The following is a 22,181-nucleotide window of genomic DNA, read 5'->3' as shown; positions in this document are numbered from 1 at the left end:
TTTTACAGTGGTAGGAAAAAATATATATATTCATTTATAGAACTTCGTTTTGAGCAAACTCCTTGTTTAAAAAAAGCAATTATAGTTTATCCTGTCCAAATGAATTCAGTCGGTTGCTTAGAAAACATCTCATATTACTTTGGCCTAAGTAAGCGAGCATAACTTAATTAAATCAAAATTTGTTCTCCACAAGTTTCCAATTTCTTTTTGTTAGCAAAAAAAATCAGAGTTAAACTTCCAAACTAAAAAGTGATATTTAGCTTTAAGAAAATTAAATGCAGCTGAATCAAATATTCACTCTGTTATGCAAGCTCTCTTCGTCCATACCCCGTCCCGATTAGTTTTGCGGCAACTCTTGAAGAAACACTGAAGTTATTTAACAGCTCTTCTTTTGAGCTGTCGAAATACTTGTCTCATCCTTTTTATATCAAGTAATGAAAAACTAATAAGAAAGTGAATAGTTATAACATTCCGTGCCAGTTGAATATCTATTAGCCATTTTGTTTCCACTTGAGCATAAGTTCTATATTTTAATAAAAAGTCGCTGTTCATGTAGCCCAAAAAATGAAAAATGCGGGAAAACTTTGTAATTTGAACTGCATTAGAAGAATTTAAAATTGTTTTTTATCGGTCTTATCTCTAGCTTACAAGGTCGTCGTGCAGGCTTACAATCGCTTATTTTAGCTTAACTTAAGCCTTGAAAACTTAGTTTTACACAAACAAATTTAGTTTTTGTGGTTTTAGTGCCATTTGGGGAATCAAAGTTTTCAAAAGTTCAAAAAAATTCTGCGTGTGATATTAAAAAAAAACTTTTTTTATTTTTTTAAGTCTTTTTCTGCAAAATTTGTTTCCAATCGGCCTATTCGACTAGTAGTGTCAAATATGCCAAATATTTTTTTTTTCGTTCAGATTATTTATTACACCACTCTAAAAAAACGACACTAATTTGAAATAAAAATGTTTTGTTTTTGTTAACACTATTGTCAAAACATTCTGTGCTATTTGCACAGTAACCGGCTATCCCTGATTATGCATTTTTTTATTCACATACTTGTTTTTTTCATTTCAAAGCGAAGAGTGACTCTTCATTCTAAAGCAATCTAAAATGTCGAATTAATTACTTTTTACGGTAGCGCACAAATTTAGTTTGCCAAGCTTTTAGAAAACAGGACTAAAACATCGTTTCGGTAGAAACCATTTTTGGCGCTCAATCTCCCGTGTTTGAGCAGTTTTGACAAAAATCGGTTCAAATTGATGTCATAAAACACACCAACGTGTGGTACAGAAATCGAATCTCTGAGTAGTGAAAGTGTCGTTCTTACCCCTTCGAAATTCAACCGTTGTTGGGATTTAGTTTTTAATTTTCAGACTAATTTTGGATACCGGGACATTGCGAAAACGAAATTTGTCCATTCAAATCAAACATTTACAAACAAACTTCAATAACATATCGTGTTTGTTTTCATACCAATGATAGATATTCCATCTATGTTACAAACTTTTGTTTTCTCAATTTCAGAACTTAATGCTTTCGCAATGAGCTGAGTTAAGCCTTATAAGCGTCATATGTTTTATTTCTTAGACTGTCAAAATTGGGCCTCTTTTTTTTCAGTTTTAGAAAGTTCTTCCAGACTCGAATTAGTTTGTATTTCTTGTTAGTTTACCTTAATTTTGTTTCCCTAAAAGTTAAACTCAAGCCCTACAGAGTTGGAAATGGCCACCCATAACCCCCAAGAAGAATGGAAGGTGAAAGTGAAAGAGCTGAAACAAAATGACCCCGAGATGTACAAAAAGAAGGTCGACTTCGTCGTTGTAAGTAGTTTTTACAATCGAATATGAATAAATACAAGTATATAAATCTGTGCAAAGGGGAGCCAGCTCGTGCAAAAAGCTAATAATAGTTCGGCGAGTGTTCCTATAGTTCAAAAAAGGAACAAAAAACAACAAAAAGTAATAAAAAAAAAACTTTTTTTGTCCAAAAATTTTATGTTTTTAGAAAAAAAATTTTACTCCTCAGATTATAATATGCGTTTGAAAAAGAAGTTTGAAAAAACTTAGAAATTGAAGTGGTTAAATTCCCGCCTTTAAACCAAAAGGTCGGTGGTTCGATGCCTACCATGATTCGTGTTCGTTAATTGAGGGTGAGCCAGCATTACCCATCCCAGAAAGCAATCAAAAAAGGTTCTGGACAGAACAGTGGTTCTCTGTGAAGAGCTGAACAACCTATATGTTGATCCTTACCTCGAGGGTATTTTTTTAAAGATAAATTTTATTTTTGGGTTTAAAATTTATCCATTATAAGTTATAACTCTCAATTTAGGAAGTTTATGGCATCAAAGCAAAGCTAGGTGTGTTTACGTGTATTTTGACTCTTTTCATCACAAACGTTATGTTGTAATCACTTTAAGGAGCTTGAAAACATCACAATTTGTCATCAAGTCAACATTCTTGCTCAAAACTTGAGTACCCGGATCGAGATTGCGGTTTTATGATCAGACCTGTTGCGACCAAAATTTGGTATTTCCGGACTTTGCGGACCAAAGCAATGAGTCCGCGACCGGCGCGACCGAAGAAAAGTTAACAGCAACCGAGGAAAAGCGACTAGAGAAAAACGCTTTGAAAGAGTTCCATGCAGTTGAAACAATCGAACGAACAATTTTTTCAACCGAAAAAAATTATCGGAAAACAATTGACCACGAGAGATATTTTTTTGGTCGCAATAGTTTAGAAATTAGTCGCGATAACCTGGAAATTAGTCACGTATATCCCAGAAAAAAGTTACGCTTTAGTCTGAAAATTTATTTTCATAAGTTCGAAATTTTTTTTTGAAGTTTTGAAATTAGTCTCGACATAGTCTGGAAATCAGTTGCTAAAATCTTGATATAGGTCAAAAATACTAATCCAAACGATGGATCTTGCATGATTTTAAACAAAAAATAGCAGTTTTATCGAGGATAGTCCTGTTGAAATATCTGGTTTATGAGAAATAACAATTGGCACGCTTTGAGCATTCGAAAATTTTGAAAAACAATATATGAAATATTTTCTGATTCAAATCATTATCAAGCTAACTTATTAAATATTTAAATGCGGGCTTCAATATTTGCCATATTTAAGCTTTTTCAACGTATTATTTTTGCATGTTTAACGAATGAAATTTTTCAAGGTTAAGCTATAACGTATATTGCAATGGTTAAGTTTTTTTTTCGATTTTCCTGTTTAAATTCAGTGTTTACTTCATCAAGTTTGAAATTAGCACCCCAATAGTAGGATTTTGTCAGAGTTTTCCCAGGTTCTGCGATTCTGGCCTTCATATATGAATAACCAAATCCTTTTAGTTTACGAGACAGGCAGTTTTCGAGATTTTTCAAAAATTTCTAGAAAACTTATTTCCAGAAATTTCTCAATTTTTGAAATCCTCACCCTGTAGTTGGATGCTGTCAGGGTATTCTCAGGGTTGCGATTCTCTCTCCAATTCTCACTTCTCAATCCTTGTAGTTTTCGAGATATGACGTTTTTTATGATTTTTTCAAAAAATTTTCAAAAACTTAGATTTTAGAAATTTCCAAAACGTCGAAGATCTGAATCCTGTTTTTGGATATTTTGAGTGTACTATCAAGGGTTGCGAAACTTGCCTCTGATCATGGCTGCTCAAATCCTTGTAGTTTTTGAGATATGACGTTTTTTATGATTTTTTCAAAAAATTTTCAAAAACTTAGATTTTTACAAATTTCCAAAACGTCGAAGATCTCAATCCTGTTTTTGGATATTTTGAGTGTACTATCAAGGGTTGCGAAACTTGCCTCTGATCATGGCTGCTCAAATCCTTGTAGTTTTCGAGATATGACGTTTTTTTTGGATTTTATCCGAAATTTTCAAAAAAGTTAAAATGTTAAAAAATTCCAAAAGTTTGAAGATCTTAATCCTGTTATTGTAATCTGTCAAGGTACTTTCAGGGGGTTGCCAATCTTGTCTCTGAATGTGGCTGCTCAAATTCTTGTAGTTTTTGAGATATGGCGTTTTTTTAGGTTTATTTTTTTCAAAAATTTTCAGAAAACTTAGGTATAAAAAATTTCACAAAACTTGAAATTTTCATGTCTGTAGTGAGGCTCTGTCAGGGTACTCTCAGGAGTTTGGAGTTTTGTCTCCCAATTTGACTGCTCAAATCCTTTTAACTTTCTAGATATGACGTTTTTTGGGATAATTTCTTTATAATTTTCATGAAAATTAATTTAATTTTTTTTTCTTCAAAGTTTGAATTTCCTAATCTGTAGTTGGGGGGCTGTCAGAGTGATCTCAGGGGTTGCAATTTTGGCTTCCAATTAAGAATGCCCAAATCATTTTTGTTTAGAAGATACGACAAGTTTTGTGATTTTTTTGGAAATTTTCAGAAAACTCAAATTACAAAATAATTCGTTAAAGTGAAATTCCCAACCCTGTAGTTGTGTACTTTCAAAGATTGCGAAAATTGACATCAAAAAAGCCTGCTCAAATTTTGGTAGTTTTCGAGATGCAAAAACTTTTTTTTAGAAAGCTTAAGGTGAAGTTTCTCAAAATTTGAATTTCCCAACGTTGTAGTTGGGTACTGTAAGAGTACTCTCAGGAGTTGCAAATCGTGCGTCCAAATGCGACTGCTCAATTGCTTTCAGTTTCCCAGATATGACGTTTCTTAATTCATTTTAATTTTTTCAAAGAACTTATATAAAACTTCGCAAAATTTTATGGTTCTTCAAAATTTGTATAAAAAACTTGAATAAAAAAGCTTTACTATTGGGTGCTGTTATAGTACACTCAAAGAATAGTTTTTTGCGTTGTTGAAAATTCGAAGCACCGGAGGTGCGTTACACGCTTAGTCATTATTAAAACCAAAAACAAAATTTAAAAATTGTGCAAAAATAAATTAATTAATTTATGCAACATTTTCAACATTTTAGCGAACAAAAGTCGCACATCTCGAACTATTTATTTCGGTTGCTTCGGTCGTCGCTTTTGGCCTGCAAAGTCCGGAAGTTCAATCGCGGCTGTCTGGAAGTACCCAATCTTGGTCGCAACAAACTGTAAAAACTAGAAAATGGAGTCAACCGTCTAGACACAGAACTCCAACTTCGGCACGGATTGCCAGTTTCAGTCAAAACGAATCGATTAATTTACGCAGATGCTACGCAGTTTCAATTCAGTTTAAATGAATGAATCGCAAATTTTCATTTGATTAATCGAGAGGGCGGGGCGTGAAAAAAATTGCAACTTTCTTGATAACAATAACAAATCATCGCAATTCTGGGCTCTTTTCCAATTTCTCCCCTGAAATTTAACAAAAATAGTTTTCTAAAATAATTTGTAATGTTGTAAACTGCAATTATGCATGCCAGTTGGAGTTTGAACTGGGAAAAAAAGCTCAACTTTCTTCGATTTTCTCAATTTTTCATTGATTTTGTGAAAATCAAAATCAAAGTTTCACAGAATTTTATTTTTCACAGAGCCAATTTTTTCTAAGATGCAGATTTTTTAAACCGCTAAAAATGTTGCAGACGATGGCAACGCGGAGTCGCTTCTAGCCACCCATTGCATGCGCAACCCAGACTTCCTGGACTATTCCTCTGGAGGCAGTGCAGAGGGGGGACATCAGCAGTCGAAGAGACAGACAGACAAGTCGGCCGACCAGTTCAAACAGCAACTCAGCCCATATGGCCTAAAACACTCCTCGGCCGCTGATTTACTCAATATAACCACTGATTTGACAGTTGCGCTCAAAAACAACACAATCCCGTAGGAAAACTGAAAAATTTTGTGAAAAAAAATAAAGTTTCGAGAAAAAATATGCATACAGTGAGTAGCGGATTTTGTGTGCCCCCTTTCTCAGGGATTTTTCCTCCCCTTTGTCATATTTTGAGATATCCTTTTTTGACTAACTGGCCCGAAATTTTTCTAAAAGAGCCTTTGGCGCCAATATATACTAATTTTGAGGGGGAGCACGCGCCAAAAAAACGCGAATTTTTAATCAGCACTTTCCAAAAGCATTTTTAGGCCTTTTTCTTTCATTTTGGCCCTCTGTCGAATAAGGGCGCATAAAATCAATTTGGTCAACTTAAAAAAAGGTAGACATAATCCCCTTTCCCCTCCCGGTTTTAATAATTGATTATTAAAATTGTATGTTTTTGTTTTTGTTTGTTTTAGATGGATGCGAGAATTTGTCAATGGCGGCATGTTACGTGTCTTCGAAACTCTGCGGTAAATAAAAAAAAACTGAAAACTTTCAAGATTCGACTTTTTTTCATGTTTTGAAAAAAAAAACAATTACAACTTTACCATTGAGTAAATGTTCGATTGGAAAATTTTCAACAAATGGGGGTTACTGAATTACAAACTTGACACAACTTCTAATTTCAGGCATTCTTTTCTGATGAAGCCAGAAAAGTCCAGCAATTCATCTTCAGGAACTTCTCAGATAAAACACAGAACATTCGACGAGTGTCTGGCCGACTGCTCAATTGACCGAAATTGGCTGGAACAAGTGCTTAAAGTCAGACACAACTGCGTCAAGTGTATAAGAGCCATGTGTAATACTATGGTATGATTATGCTTCGTTAACTCAAAAATCAAGTATCTTTTTTCAACTAGTGGTTATTCTGCTTCGTGAACAAATCGATTTAGTACGCACATTGTTTTACGGTCTTCGCATGTTAACAGGCTAGCTAAATTTCTGAGCTCTTTTAAAACAATTTTCAGCGCTTAAACTTTTTTCTACTTTTTTGTAATTCGGGATCATTTTGCATAAAAATTTTTTTTTACAATATGTTTTTTTTTTTGCTTTTTTCGGTATTTCTATCTTGATTCCAAATTGTTGATATTTTAAAAATCATTTTCGAGATCAAGAAACAGTGAAAAAATTAAACCACGATGATGATGATGATGATGATGGTAAGGATGATTTCCAACTTTCAGCCGGGTCTGAGAAAATTCTACCAACTCTTTGGAACTGAAGAATCGATCAAAGGGTCAAGTGAGGAAGCTATTTCTGGCAACTACCAACTCGAATGTCTGGCGTACTTGATCAAGTGCATTGAGATCACACCCTACACTGGCTATGATCTGTCTTCATTTTTTGTGAACCATCAAATGAGTCATAGCAGCGGGAGGGAAAAAGACAAAGACGCGCCCGATGTGTTCAAGGAGGTTGTGAGTTTGTGTCTTGACACGCTGAAGTTACTCTATCCGATTTCGAGGTTGATTCTCCCGATTGAACTCAAAGATGGAAGTTACAAAAAAGTTGCTTTGTAAGTCGTAAAACTGTTTTTGTGTGTTTGTGTGTGTGTGTGTGTGTGTGTTGCTTTGTAAGTTTGTAAAACTACTCAAAAGGCAGCTAATCGGCCTTTTTGATGTTCTTCCAAAATGGGTTTTTCCAAGAATGATTAATTTCTCAATTATAGTCAAGTTATTTCATTCTTGAAAACAATTTTACTATTTTATAGTTATAAAAATAGAATTGGGGGAATCTAAGAGAGAAGGATGTTAGAACGTTGATTGCATCAAGTTAATTTATAAATAGAGTTTCTTTTTTGTGAATTTTCCTTAAATACCAAAATGATTGACCTATATTTGGCCCAAAATCTGCTGGTTTTGACAACATGAAGTTTTGAGCTAAAAAGAACACTCTGTTAATGGCGAATAGGAAGGCCATAGATTAGACTTTGCCCAATTTCTTCAAATCTGCAGCTGTGCATAAGGTTTGAATACGAGTATTTTTTTTTAGAAAAATTGTTTTTCGAACTTGAAAATCGAACCCAAGTATCCGCTTTTTTGCAAAAGAAGGAATGCACTTTTTTATATCTTATCTTTGTTTTTTTCCAGTTACCCTGTTGTGCTGGAGGCCTTTTCAAGCTACGCAGTGTTGAGGTACAAAACATACAACGAAACTTTCAAATCGGACATCCTCGGAATCGGTTCTCAGTGTGAACGGTTCTACCCGATTGGATCCCTATTGGACGAAGTGTTTCCCGACGCCATGACAGTTTTGAGAAATCTGGTCGATTCTTCTCGGAGTTTGCAGGTTTGCAATCAGACCAATGTGATCTCTTTTACTGTTTTCCATACTGAATAACGAATTACTACCCCTATAATGATCTAAATCAACGATTAAGCATATGTAAATTTCGTACTTAATATCTTCTTCTTCCCATTTTGCAAAAAGTGAGTTTCAAACTACAGAATTTATGGCCAAAAAACAATTTAGAACAGGGGCGGATTTAGGGGGGGGGCGGGGGGACGGACGCCCCCCCCCCTCAGGGATTCGACCCCCTGCCGACCCAAAGGGTCCCCCCTTTGATACTTTTTCAGAAATCCCTTTTTGGCCGACCGACCCTAAAATTTTTCTAAAGGCGCCTTCGGCGCCAATATATACTAACTTTGAGGGGGAGCGCGCGCCAAAAAAACGCTATTTTTTTGTCAAAATTTTTCAAAAAGTGCCCAAAAACGGCTTTTTTGACTGTTTTTTCAAAAATTTGCCTGCGGCGCAGAAAACTTTGCCAAAATAGGGGCAAAACAGTGCTTTGGGAGAGCTCGAAAAATCAATTTGGTCGACCTAAAAAAAAAAAAGGTCATCAAAATTTTGGAAAATTTTTTGAAAATCCGCCCCCTCCCCCTCGAGAAAATCCTAGATCCGCCCCTGATTTACAATCAAGATAAAAATCCAGAAAAAAGCAAAAAAAACATCTTGTAAAAACTTCTTGTAAAATCATCTTGCAAAAAGTTTTTGGCAAATTAAGACTATTTTACGGACAAATTATGAAATCAAATTCAAAAAAATGCTGATTTTAACACATGAACTTTACTTTTAGTGAGTTTTGATATTCAAAAAACTAAAGGTTTCTCAAATTTGAAAAAAAAAACATTCATTTTGTATGGGACTGTTATTTTGTATATATGCACTGTAAACTCACTATATAAATTGGATTCGGTGTTTATCAACTAGATGAGCCCAAAAAACTCTTTGTTCTGGTCAAATCTATAAAAAAAAATCTAAAATCTCTGTTCATCCTAAGCATAGAGTCATCATTGTATTTTTTCTCAAGGTTACAGACGTGAGCTCAGTTAGTGTGACATCCAACTACGGAACGCTTCCAAGGCAGCCCAAACCGTCTGGAAACACCCGCAGACGGGGCTCAATCACCGGTCTAAATCAATCCGCTGGAATTCTTGAACAGGGTTCCATCCAGCCTTCTATATCGAATACTTCTACTTCTTCTTTGTCTACTTCTAGCGGGGTTTCAAGTGGGGGGACTGCTCTCAGTCATCCCTCGAATTTGAGTCAGATGTCGAGTATGACTCAGAGTGCTAGTGCTGTGACTGGTTTCTCTCATGTAGTCATTACTAACAGCTCTTCTTCAAGCAAGTCGTACTACCAAATTTTGGTGAGAATCGAATTCCAAAAAGTCTGCTTCTTTTTAGCTGCTCAAAAAAGGTAAAAATTATCAAACACTTTTTTGTAAAAATTCTAATGTGTTTTTTATCGTTTCACTTTATAACCATCATCATCATCATTACTAGGTAAAAGTTATCATCATCAATTTGGACTGAAAGTAGTTGAAATCTTTCGGACACACTCACTGAATAAATGGCTATCACGAAGTAAGACTGACAGACAAAAAGTAAAATAAGTTTTTGTTTCTAGAAAGAGGCGTTAAGTTTTGTCTGCGGCATCTTCGAGGCGATTTCTGAGCATAATAACTGGATTTACTTGGCAACTGTTTGGGAGGAATTCAGGGGTCTTGGAGTTGCTTCAAAGGCAGACGTAAGAACCCTCTTCAAAATTTTGGATCGTTTTAATCATTCTAGAAGCCCAGAGCCCCACCCCCCCCCCTCCCCCACCGCCTATATACCCGATGCATATCTAAATCAACAGTTAAGCATATATGATAATATTGAACCTTGTAACGAGTTTCCTTTCTTTCTTAATAAGGGGATGGGAAATAAAGCTCTCTCCAAACCCCCCCCCCCCCACCTGCAAAATATTACTAAAGAAATTTTGTGCACATCATCCGAATGTTACAAAAATTGGCATGCGAACTAATTAGGCCATGACAAACATATTTGGTCTTCATGTTTAACCTTGTACAACCCATCGTTATACCCGCCGTAAAATTGATGATTAAGTTTTGGGGGGTGGTTAAGGAAAAAGAGCCGGAAATAGATATTAAGAACCAAAAACTTAGCAAAAAATGTTGTTTCAACTAAATTTGTGTCAGAATTTTGTAGAAAATAATCGATGAAATTGGGATGGAGGACGACGTGGAATCGACTCTAGTAGATGAAAAGCTCTTCAGCGATGCCTCCTATATTTTCGAAGTTGAAGGTCTCGTCTTCCAAAATTTGAACCAAGAAACTGAAAATGACTCACTAAGGAAAACTTGCGAGGCGGGAACTTTAACGAATTACGTTGGTGTTGCGGAGTATTTGCAGCACGTGACCAGGAATACGCCGCTAGAGGGCTATGTCATGCAAATTATGCAAATGCTGCTCATGCTCAGTACTGGCAAAGGAGACTTGTACAGGTAACCGGCTTCGAAAATTTTTCGGATTGAGTTGGGTCTGATCTCCAACTCATAGAGTAATTTCAGATAGGGTACACCGTCTGTTCGTCACGCTATCTTATTATCGGCCGGATAGATTCGTGCAACTTCTTAGTCTACTACCGATCCTATTCTTACTCTTATATCTACTAGTCTCGGGTGTTTAACTAGTCTCTGCTAGGCTCAATAGATCTAGAGTATACTGGCTTATTGCGATTGCCAAAAGGTCTCTTGGATAAGTAACTAATTTCTAAATTAAATTCAAATCTCTCTGGTGCTGAAATTACAAGTAATTTCAGCACTTAAAAATAAGTGGGTTGTTAGTTAGATGGATCAAGATTGGTTAATATTAAAAAACTTTATAGTGATAAAATATCCAATTTATAACCAATAATAATATATAGTTTGGATCAGGTTCAAGGATGAAAGACATCGGAAACTCTTTTGGTTTTAAAACGTCAATTTGAACCATTTCCGCCTGGAAAAAAATTGATGCATGTAAAAAATTTATGTTCTACCGCTGTAAGAAATCTGTAGATTAAAAATTTATAAACTATGGTGCATATACAGGGGCGGATCTAGGGTTTTCTAGAGGGGTCGGGCGTATTTTTAAAAAAATTTCAAAAATTTTGTCGAGCTGTCGTAGGTTTTTTTAATTGTTTTTCCGTGCACTCCCAGAACACTATAAAGACCTTATTTTGACAAAAAGGCTTTGTGCCCAGTTTCCCAACCCCCTCGTAAAGTTTCAAAATAAAGCTGTTCAAAAATTGTTCCTCTGTTCACGCTGATACGTTTTGATGCTTAAACTAAATTTTCGAAAAAATCAAAGGGGAAACTGGAAAAGAGTCGACAAAAAATGTTGCGCAGCAGCTTATTTTCGTGAAATTGTTTCAGGTTACGGCGAATACGATGGATCACTGAAGTCATATCTCAATACGCAGTGAACTTTGACGAAGAAAATTTCTCCGAATACAAAAACGCTTTCCTTTTCAACTCGGCAAAAACCGAACGAAAAAGTACTCTTACAGGGGCGATAGACGATGATCCGAAAGAGTCTGCAGCCGTTGTTCCCCAATCAGAACAAGAGATTTGGAAAAACATCGAAATTAGAATGATGAAAGTCGAAAAAGGAATCTCGATTCAGGTACTACTGGAAATATTATATTACTTATATCAAACTATCTATGATTCTGATTCATAAAGTGATGTTTTTCTAGTTAAAATTTCTGTATTTTGTTTTAGAGTTTCGGAAGTTCAGATTCTGGAAAATCTTTTGAACTGGAAACGCAATTGGAGCGTTTCAAGGAAAAAATGTTACAGCTGGTCGAAAAAGTAAGCCACAAGCAGTATCAAAATTGCAAAAAAAGTAGTTATGGTTAAGTAAACTGCTCTGGTTTGCGATAGTCTCCATCTCGATCAAAAATGTCCGTGGTTCGATGCTATGATCCGTGCTGGTTGCTAGTGCGTGGAGACAATATCCAATATCCAACCCAGAAAAATGGCCAAACAATTCTGCTCGTATCTGGGCAAAGCCCATAATGCTCCGATTATCCTTTTAGGCGTCAAAAATGAATTTTTAATTCAGATTTTTCTTACATTTTTTAATATTATTTCTAAACGTTTTCAAAAAAATTGATTCAATTTGATTAAATTTTTTGTTACATTTTCGAACAACAATTCTAACAACAAAAAACCAAGCGACCACAAATGTTGTCTCTTTCCATAAAAATCGGGAAAAAAGGTTAGCTTGTAGATCTCAATATAATAGGAGCACAAAAACAGTTTTTCGTAATGATGTGAACAGCTAGATTTTTGCTTTGTCTACCCCCAGGGATATGTATAAGTTGCTCTCAAATACTCAATCGTATAATACAAAACTCTATATCAGCGCAAAGCCTTGAATGTTTCAATTGCCACTTTAGTCGTATCGAACTATTTTCAATGAAAAATGTTTATAAAATTATAACTTCTGGGAGCACAACAACACAATATAATAGGAGCACGACAACAGTTTGCCGTAATGAGTTGAAAAGCTTGATTTTTGCCAAGCCTACCCGCAGGGATATCTAAAAATTGCTCTTAAATATTCAATGGCATAATACAAAGCTTTATATCAGCGCAGAGCCTTGAATGTTTCAATTGCCTCTTTAGTCGTGTCGACTTATTTTCGATTAAGAAAAATTATAAAATTATAAAATCAAATACTAAGTGTTGAGTTTGTTTTTGAGAAGGAATTTCCTTCAACAATTGGTTTGCCTCGTCTCAATTTGGAACATTTTGGCCTGAAGTATAAATCACCACGAATAAAAAATTTGTGCTGCCTTTTCAGAATCATAGATAAAATATTTAACAATGAAAAAATACTAGCCCAAAGTATGGCCAAATTCGCAATTTTAAAACTCATTTTCCAACAGCATTTTTGTTTTGACTTTCGAAGAAAGTGAGAAATACAAATGCCCGGGGTGGTTTTTTTTATTCAGATCAATTTAAAAAAGTTTACTGCGAATGAGCATCGATCCGGAAGTATTGTGATTGTCAAGCGGGTATGCTTGCACTTGCGTAAAGTGCGGCTCTGCAGCTGTAAATAGACTTTCATCGTTTTTTTTAATACGTGAATTATTTATGCGTGGCAAATTATCCGCACTCAGAATCACTCCAAATTGAATTGAGGCAAGCTGATTGGTTTTATTTATTCAATTTGATATTAACTATTTTCAAATCTTTGATATTATCAGTCTAAAATTTGTAGTTTGTTATTATTTCATCTACTAAAAACGATTCCAGATCAGTTCATGGGCAGCCGGAACATTCAGGGCTTGCCTTGATATGCGAGCAGTCTTGTTTGTTTTCAAAAAAATTAGTTTGATAGCTTGATTTCACCTGAAAATCAAAACGATCCCAAAAAATATCTTTTCTGTCATTTTTTTTGAAAATCGGAGAATTAAATCGAAAAATATTTTACAATTCCAAGAAGCACCGTGATTGAACAGATAGCTCGTTCAAACCCAAAGTGTAAATGGATTTTAACTTTAAGTTAATTAAGAGAAGAATCGTCGAGGGAAAAGACTAAACTATGAATGAAGTTATATTTTTTTCTGAATATATATTTTTGACTGACTAATTTTGTCTCACTCTCGTGCAACGAGCACGGATCATGGTGGGCCTCGAACACCTGACCTTTTGATTGACAAACGGAGTCTTTTCTAATTCACCGCCGTCAAGTGATATTTTAGATGAAAGAGAACGACTTGGATCCTGGAGATATGACAGGATTCCTTCCTAAAGGTAACCCAAAATCACCTCATTGACATTCAGCGCACAGAACACAATTAATAATTTTATATTTAAAACATTTTTACCTTTTAGTAGGTAAAATTAAATTGATTTTCTAAGCTCTCGCAAATCAATATAATGAACTTATTTTGGCACAACTTTTTGCAGGCAAGTCCTTCGGCCAAAAAAGACAATTTTAGGACTTTTTCGGAAAATTTTGACCATAAAATGGCGTTTTTTGGCGCGCGCTCTCCACTCAAAATTAGTGCACAAATGTGTCAAAGAAAAATTTTTGGCTTGTCCAGAATTGAAGTCCTAAATTAGTACAAAAGGGAGGAATAGTCTTAAAATAGTACTTCGTTATGAAAATAGAAGTTATGGTTTGTAAAAAACTATATAAGTTTTTGGGCTAGCCTCAATTTTTCTTGATAATCACTCCAATTATGCTTCGCCAGATTGATCTAGAGAATTCATAAATTCTTTCTTTTCAGATTCTAGCAAGGCAGACACTCCCCCTGCACCAGTTGCAGAAACTGCCCCTGTCCCACCTCCACCCACAGGTCCTGGAGGTCCTCCGCCACCTCCTCCCCCTCCTCCGGGTCCAGGGGGTGCTCCACCGCCACCACCACCGCCAGGAGGTGGAGCTCCGATCCCAAAAAAGTCCAGACACGCGAAACTTCCTGCTAGAAGAGATTTCAAGTCAAAATTGACAAATCCTACAATGAAAGTTTTCTGGAAAAAGGTAAAAAAAAAACTGATGATGAAGTTAGCTGATCTAGTTAGAGATTTCCTACCCAGATATTTATAACTTATTATAACTCGTCTGAATGTATAAAAACTGGTTCAATCAAGCTGTACTTCGGGCATGTTCAGATCTTCATTCTAGAATATATATTTTTTTTTAGTACTCGGAGTCTCACAAATTTATCCAATTGCGTAAAATCTCAATATAAGGAATTCTGCGTTTAAAAACCAAAAAAAAAACCAAAAAACGTTGTTGAAGACGTTTTAGAAAGCTATATACTCCAATTTTAATCTTTTCATATGCGAAAAAAAGGCTTAACGACTCAAAATTAAGAACGTTTGGACCATTTTTTTTAAAAAGAAGAAACTAGATTGTTGTTCATAAGAAGTTATCGCTTTAGCTCGACGAAGAAAAGCTGAATGAACAAAGTATTTGGATCTTCATGGGCGAAGAAATCACAGATTCACAAATCCGAGAGTTAGCCGCAAAGTTCTCCAGCAAACCAAGCAAAGGTCGTTACTTTTGATGATTATCGATAACTTTTGCTCTTATTTCTCTAGTTTTCTCGTATTTGTTGATATTTAGCTGCGACTGATAGCGAATCATCAGACGAACAATCGGAACAAATTGCCAAGAAAAAAATACCGCTGCTTGTTTTGGACCAGGATTCCAGTATGAGCATAGGTTAGCTTTGGGTACAAATTCATATTATAGTAAAAGTACTCACGAAAAAAAAAACTTTTCTTTTTTCTAGATATTTTCCTCAACAGCAAAAAACTTACCAAAGACATAGTCAGCAACGCTTTATGGTCAGTTGACACCGAACTGCTAGACGAGTCAACCTTGAAAGAACTGAGGTCCAAAATAATAAACAAGGAGGGCGAAAATCTCTGCAACAAAGTGGCCGAATTCCAAGGATCCGAAATGCTATCCTCGGAAAAATTTTTGCTTCATCTCTCGGAAATTAAAGACATTGCAATACGAACCGAAAACATGATGCTAATGATTCAATTCGACTCCGAATTTCTACCAATCAAATCAGTTTGTTCACTTCTGTAGTTTAAAAAATACCATTTAAGGAAGCGTTGTATTTTCATCCAATAAAATTTCAGGATGTGACGGTTCTTTTTGAAGCCTGTAGAGACATAAATGACTCGGCGAGCTTTCTTCAGATTTTGAAACAGACTCTGGTTTTTGGAAATGTGCTGAACACAGGCCATAAATTATCCAAGGCAATTGGATATGACATCTGCTACTTAAAAGACGTCAGTATGTAGTTAAAGCCAAGTTGCTGGCAAAATCCTATTTTCGGTTAACGCAACTGAGTGAAGTAACTTTGACTAGATCTGCTAATTTTGACGTCAGCACTTTTAAAATGTGTTTAAAATGTAATTAACCAAAAAAAAACGTTTCTGACAAATTAACTTGCTCAAACCCACCAATTTTGCAAACAGTTTGGCTTTAACTATAACTCTATCATTAATTCATGAACTCCATTTAAGCCAAATTAACATCACCTCTCCCGAAAATCCGGTTAAAGGGCAGGTTGTTAACTTGGTTCTGATTTAGAGTTTTCAGCATCTTGCAGTTTACACCCAGAGCTTAGAAAATTTAATCCCATTTAAAGCTTAAACGCTGGGGGTTGAGGATCCTAACTTGGTTATCTTTCCAAGGTTGCCATTTTAATATGCTCTGGTTGCTTTTTAAAACTCTCAGTAAAAGTTTTAGAAAGGAAGTTAAAAGAGCTAATTTGGTCAAAGTCCGATAAAAACTTCAGAATCAAAAAAAAAACTTTTTTTTTCCAAAACTGAAACCTGATATAAGGTTGAAAATAGCAGCTATTTGAGTGAAGAAAAAAAACAAATCTTTTTCAGTGGTCTGGATTGAAATCATCAGTTGACAAGTCCAAAACGATGCTGCATATTCTGGTTTCTTTCCTTCCTCCTCCAAAAGATCCTGAAGACCCCTACCCAGTTCTGGTCCAGAACCTTCTGAAAGAGTTGCGTCACGTGATTCCAGCTAGCTCAGGTATAGAATTGCCAATCGAAAACTTCAGATCAGATTAGCAAGATCAAACTTCTCAAAACCTCAAAATATCATTATTTTTGAAAAATTGAATTTTATGATTTTTAGAAGTGAGAATCGCAATAGTCTCGGGTTATTAAGAGCCGATTAACATAGTTCAGACTCTTATATAGAACGCAATGATTTTTTGCCGTTTTTTGAGGAAAAAAATTACAATTTGTTCAGGCTCATTTTTTTTTTTTTGCTTTTTGACTATTGACTTTTTTTAACTTCAGTTTATTTCCTTTTTTAAAAGAAAGAAAATTCCACTATCGGACAGAAAAAGTGTGAAGATCACGGAAAACGGGATTGACTTCTACTTTCGCAAACGAAATTTAATTTTCAGGTTTTCTTTCAGATTTTTTACCTATTAATCCAGTTTTATCAAATTGGGCAATTTTTATCAAAAAAGTCAATCATAATTTATTCTAGAGATTCTGGCAGCTTTAAGGCCATATAACTCTTTCTTGGAAATGTGAAAGTTGAGAAAAAACATGTCCGTTTTTTTGTTCTTTTGCATTCAATGACTCATTTCTAACTGAGTGTTAGCAAATTTTTTATAATTTGTATGCCGATGGTTGATTTTCTGCAAGTTTTTTCACTGTTTCTACTCAAAACAAATCAACTTGAACGCAAAATAACAACCTATAAAAACCGATCAGTAAGCTGCCTAAATCCCAACTTTCGAGCAATTAACTTTGTAGTCGAAGAAGAGTCAATAGATTCGAGGTTTGCATCACTCAAAGCCAAAGTAGACAAACTCGGCACCCTTCTTGAGAACAAAAAAGACCTTAGCCCAAAAGACAACTTCAGGAAGAAAATGCAGCTGTTCCATAACAAGTCAGTGGAGAATGTTAAGCTACTGGAAAGCATGGTTGCCAGATACCAGACCGAGTTCAAAAGGCTACAGTTGAAGTTCTTTCCGGAGGACTCGCCTGTGAAAAAGAGGGATATTTTCGAGTCTATTACACAGTTTCTGAGTGATATTCAGGTAAAATTAGCATTACAAACTACTTAAACCTACTCTTTTCAGACAAGTACGCTTGAAAAAACAACACAAAATTTGAAGAAAAAAAATTCAAAAAAACTGCCAAAAATTACATGATTTCAGACTGATTTTTATAAACTTTGCACAACTTGGGCATTTTATTTGACATTTTTTAAACTATTTATTTTCTTGAAATCTTCATCGTTACTGACGATTTGTTTTTTCTTGAGTGTTCAGCTGTTTTTCAACTGTATTGTAATTGTAGAGAAGTTGTGAAGAGATAGCGAAAGAGCGTGAACAAATGAAAAAGGAGGCGGAGAAAAAGAAGAAACGACAGGAAATGTCAGACATGAAAGGGTCATCTGTAACAAAGAAGAAAAAACCTAAGCAGGTTGAAGACACACCAGGTAATACTAATGGAAAATTAATTATTTTCTGTAGAAAAAACACTCACATCATTTTGAAAAACTGTTTTCTCCAACCTACAGTTTCTAAAATTCAAAATTATGTTCACAAAGTGCTTTTTTGATGAATAATTTGACAAGCGATACCAAGCTTGAGTAATATGTAAGGAAACTGATTTCTCTCTGGACTGGTTTGTAAATTTTAAAGCCTTATGATAGTTAAGTGAGTTCTGCGATTCGCAGAGGATATACGGAAGGTTTATCAGGCCTGTCTAAGCATATAGTCCATTTCTCTTACTTCCTCACATTCCAAACTGAGATGCTTAATTAAGCGAAGCTTTTCTTGCAAGCCAAAGTTTTTTTTTGCGTCTTGAACTTTCACGTGGTACCACTCTTGCAGCCGTAATTGGTAAGGCTGTGACAGGCCTGAATCTAGTGTTCAAGTAAGAGCACTATGATTGCCGCCGCATGGTGCCAAATACACGATCTGATAGTCTCTAATTAAAAACCTCGCCACTATTCTTTGAATTTTTCACCAATTTCCACAATGTTTTAAAACGCGGCTGAGTCAACAAAATCTTGTGGATTCGAAACTTATGTTGTTAAACACTAGTCGTTACACAACGACTGGCGAGCAAGTATTTATAATGAATCTAGAGACAACGCGAACTGTAGAAACCAAAGCAGCCATGATTGTTTTGGATGCCTTTACTAAACGCTTTATGGCCAGTGTAGCAATTTTCAGAAGCATTTGTTCAATACTGCATTAAAAAACCCATTTTTTTCTGCGATTTGCCTGTTAACACCCGCACTCAGTAAAAAGAGAAAATAATCGATAACATTACAAATTTAATTGACTGCTATCAAAATTATAATTAATTATAAGCGCCAAACTGAGATGGTTGAACGATTTATAATCCATTGTAATGATAACATTTTTTGTGACATTATAATAAATTATAATCAATTATAATTGATTATATTTTTTCCGAAAATCTCTTATAATCTCTTATAATTTCCTATATTCATGCATGAATTTGATGCAGAATTCACCAAATGCTTATGGAAATTGCTACATCTGGCAAAAATCGAAATGCAGAGGCGAAATGCGGTATCAGTCACAAAAACGAAATCCTTGGACAAAACGTAGAAGCCAGAGTAACAAAACGCGGAAACTAATGAAAAAGTGCGAAAACCAATTCAGAATCGCGGAATCTTGAGCCGATTTTCAGAATCATTGACAGAAAATAGTATATAATCCCAACATGCAGACTCCATAACTAATCGGGGAACGTTGTAAAAAATGCAGTTTACAGAGCCCAGTGCCAAAGTTTGTAATTCTGTGCCAAATTCAGCAACTATTGAGAAAATTAGGAATCTAGTCTCAAATTGCTGCAGAATCAGTGAATATATGCTAAACCTTGTGATTAAATCTGTATTCCACTAACAAAAGCCGACTGCTGCGGCAAAGTTTGAAATCTAAAGACAATGCCTGTTCCAGAAACAAAACAGGAAAACCGGTAAAAAAAAATTAAAAAAACCCATTACGAAAAGCAAAATGCAATGCAAAAATTCAGAATACGCTAATCAGAGTCCATTTACAAAGTGTGAAACATTGTGGCAAAGTGCGGAATATAGTCAAAAAATGCAAAAACAGTCAAATAATGAGGAATCCAGCGACAAATTACAAAAAACTAGGGGCTAATTTAACGAGTTTGAGAAACCTTAATTTGAGAATTCGTGAAAACTACCGAATTTTTGCGAAAATCATTTCAATGGTCACAACAATTTTGTCTTCCAATTCCAGAATGAAAAATGTTGGCGTTTTGAGTACGCTTGATTTGTAATTCGATTCCATCGACAGAAGCCTCCCTAACATTAAAACCCTAACATTAACAGGAAAATAGACTCAAAGAAACAGAATGTTGTGTTTTGCTTCAAAACCAAGTTTGGCGTCGTATTTAATGAATAAAAATCTAAAGCAATAAGCAAAGAAAATGAACTGCTTTATCAAACGATTAGTTGCTTGGATTGATGGTTAGAAAAATAATTTCATTAAATAACACTTTTCATTTTCCTGAAATGCGAAAAAAATCTAAATATAAAAAAAAAATAGTTTCAGTTATAAAAAAACTAAAAATAAAAAATTAGTTTGAAAAACACCTCGAAGCCTGAACTGTTTTTTTTTTCAGACGAGAACAAACGCAACTTCTTGGACGAGCTGATGGAAAAGCCGAAGCGGACCTCCAATAACAAAATGGCGAGGACCACCAAGCTGCGTAGATCCAAAGAGCCTTCTTGCGACTCAATTTCGGAATTGGACAGCACACCAAAGGCAATTTCGAACGCCCTCAACCGGGAACTGAAGAGAAATCTTCTGGCTACTAGAAGAGAATCCTTTTTTCCTGCTCAGAAGAACTGACAGAAAAATTTTTATTTTATCTCATCAAAAATTTAAAAAACAATCAAACGTTCAATCAAAATTTTATTGCAATGTATGAAAAGTATTGTTCCGTGCAACTTAGAGTTCCGATACAAGATGTATTGTTCCGACTATCGAAGAAAGAGTGTAACAGTTGTGATCGAAGTGGTTTTTTCTGAGAACAAATTTCAACTATTTAGCGAGCCATTTTTGAGCGGAGTTTGTTTTATGCTATCTAAAAAGTAATGACTTTTTGAGAACTCAAGTTTAGAAAGCACATTTCATTTACCCTGTTTTTGCAAATTTAACTAGGTATGAAAAAGGACAGTTTGACACAACTAACACGCGATATATTTCGTGCTGTTAACGAACAAGCGACGATATATTCCGGCTACGATATAGATCCAAACTGACTTGAGGCAAGCTTTTTGAAAAATTTGATTCCTAAGAACTAATAAAACTAAGTACATAACATTGAACTTGATATAGCGTTTAGTGAGAATATATAAAAAGCGGTGATCATTTTTTAGACTTTTTTGAAATTTTGTCATTAAAAACTTATGAAAGTTTTTATCAAAAACTATTTCCGATAGAATTTCAAGGGTTACTCCACGCGCTTACGGTTTTGCACTGATACGAACAGTCTTGCTATATTTGATTTAGCTAATAATCTACGAAGTAGTTTTCCGAAGATTGCGTAAGATATGATAGCGACGTGCGCGTTTTTTGCATTTTTTGAAAATAAAATGCACATACTGGAGTTTTATGAGAGAAAAAAGGGATCACAGAGAGCAACATAGACAAAAGTAAACCCAATTTAACTAATAATAATAACACTTTAAGAACTTGAAAAGAATTGTAAAACCATTGTAATTCATTTTAGCAATCAGCCATAAAAAGCCCATTATAACAAAGTAAAACAGAAATTTCAAGGCATTTGCAAGGAATCTTTGAATCAATTTCAACAAATGTGTATGTTCCGGAAATTGTTAAGGGCAAAGTCATGCATAATCAAAGGCGGGAAAATTTCTTCATATCTCTTTGTTGCTCCAACTACTAAACTGCCATGCCGGTGATGCTGCCATCTTTTAGTCCCTATGCCACTAATGCTTATGTTGGTTGCTGTCAGGATGGCAAAAGAACTTCTACAAAGAACCCACCATATAAATTGGCTGTGCGGCCGGTCCCACTTTCAACTCAATCCATCTACAATTCGTTTCAAAAAGAAGATAAATTCGAATGCCTAGACTCCAATGCCACTGGTAGAGTAAAGAAACTATGCCGATCTTTGCAATCTGAAACTGAAAACAAGCTACCGTTTCACGTTTTTGCAGAGCATGGAAACTAGATCTTTTATTGTATTCCAAATTTTGCTATGGCTTAACCTCCTCGATCCACCTTTTTTGCAAAAGAGAGCGTGTTCTAGGTCAAATTTTTCTGGTTACTTCACACATAGAGTATACCTTCAAAAGAACTTTTCAGAGCTAATACAAAAGCATCTCTGAACATCTTTGAAAGGTCGAAATTATCTTTTGAAAGCGGCAATCAAGTTAACCATAGAGAAAAGTTAATATTTATACTTCTCAGCACCGCACGTTTTTGATCACCAGGCGGAAAAGCGAGTGCTTCTTCCAGTTGATTTCTAGCCAATTTAATTTTCCCCCTGATGGTTTCTCATTGCTTTTAGTTTTGCTTTGTGCTTGTGTTGATCACAGCCTTC

At 35.2% G+C, this 22,181-nt stretch overlaps 1 protein-coding gene across 1 annotated transcript; it reads left to right on the top strand.

The window, feature by feature from the left end:
- Positions 1–1,703: 1,703 nt before the first annotated feature.
- LOC134842115 (uncharacterized) lies at positions 1,704–20,521 on the top strand. The gene is made up of 22 exons (XM_063858346.1): positions 1,704–1,812; positions 2,321–2,348; positions 5,529–5,766; positions 6,175–6,228; positions 6,388–6,568; positions 6,943–7,274; positions 7,849–8,047; positions 9,069–9,407; positions 9,668–9,787; positions 10,252–10,547; positions 11,460–11,709; positions 11,808–11,897; positions 13,799–13,850; positions 14,330–14,580; positions 14,984–15,095; positions 15,169–15,267; positions 15,338–15,624; positions 15,696–15,848; positions 16,458–16,611; positions 17,352–17,638; positions 17,901–18,042; positions 20,232–20,521. Exons 1-22 carry the CDS (start codon positions 1,714–1,716, stop codon positions 20,459–20,461), a joined length of 3,993 nt encoding a protein of 1,330 aa, XP_063714416.1. The 5' UTR covers positions 1,704–1,713; the 3' UTR covers positions 20,462–20,521.
- The last annotated feature ends 1,660 nt before the right edge of the window (positions 20,522–22,181 follow it).

This window comes from Symsagittifera roscoffensis, chromosome 1 (assembly GCF_963678635.1).
Source record: "Symsagittifera roscoffensis chromosome 1, txSymRosc1.1, whole genome shotgun sequence".
NCBI lineage: Eukaryota > Metazoa > Xenacoelomorpha > Acoela > Convolutidae > Symsagittifera > Symsagittifera roscoffensis.
Note: the sequence above shows the minus strand (reverse complement) of the source record. Positions and strands in the feature narration are given on the sequence as shown.

Bases quoted from the DNA above. Each gene is read 5' to 3' on its own strand.
- LOC134842115 (XM_063858346.1), top strand. From the start codon at position 1,714: ATGGCCACCCATAACCCCCAAGAAGAATGGAAGGTGAAAGTGAAAGAG. The intron at 13,851-14,329 runs GTAACCCAAAAT...CTTTCTTTTCAG, and splicing joins GACAGGATTCCTTCCTAAAG to ATTCTAGCAAGGCAGACACT. The intron at 14,581-14,983 runs GTAAAAAAAAAA...TTATCGCTTTAG, and splicing joins TGAAAGTTTTCTGGAAAAAG to CTCGACGAAGAAAAGCTGAA.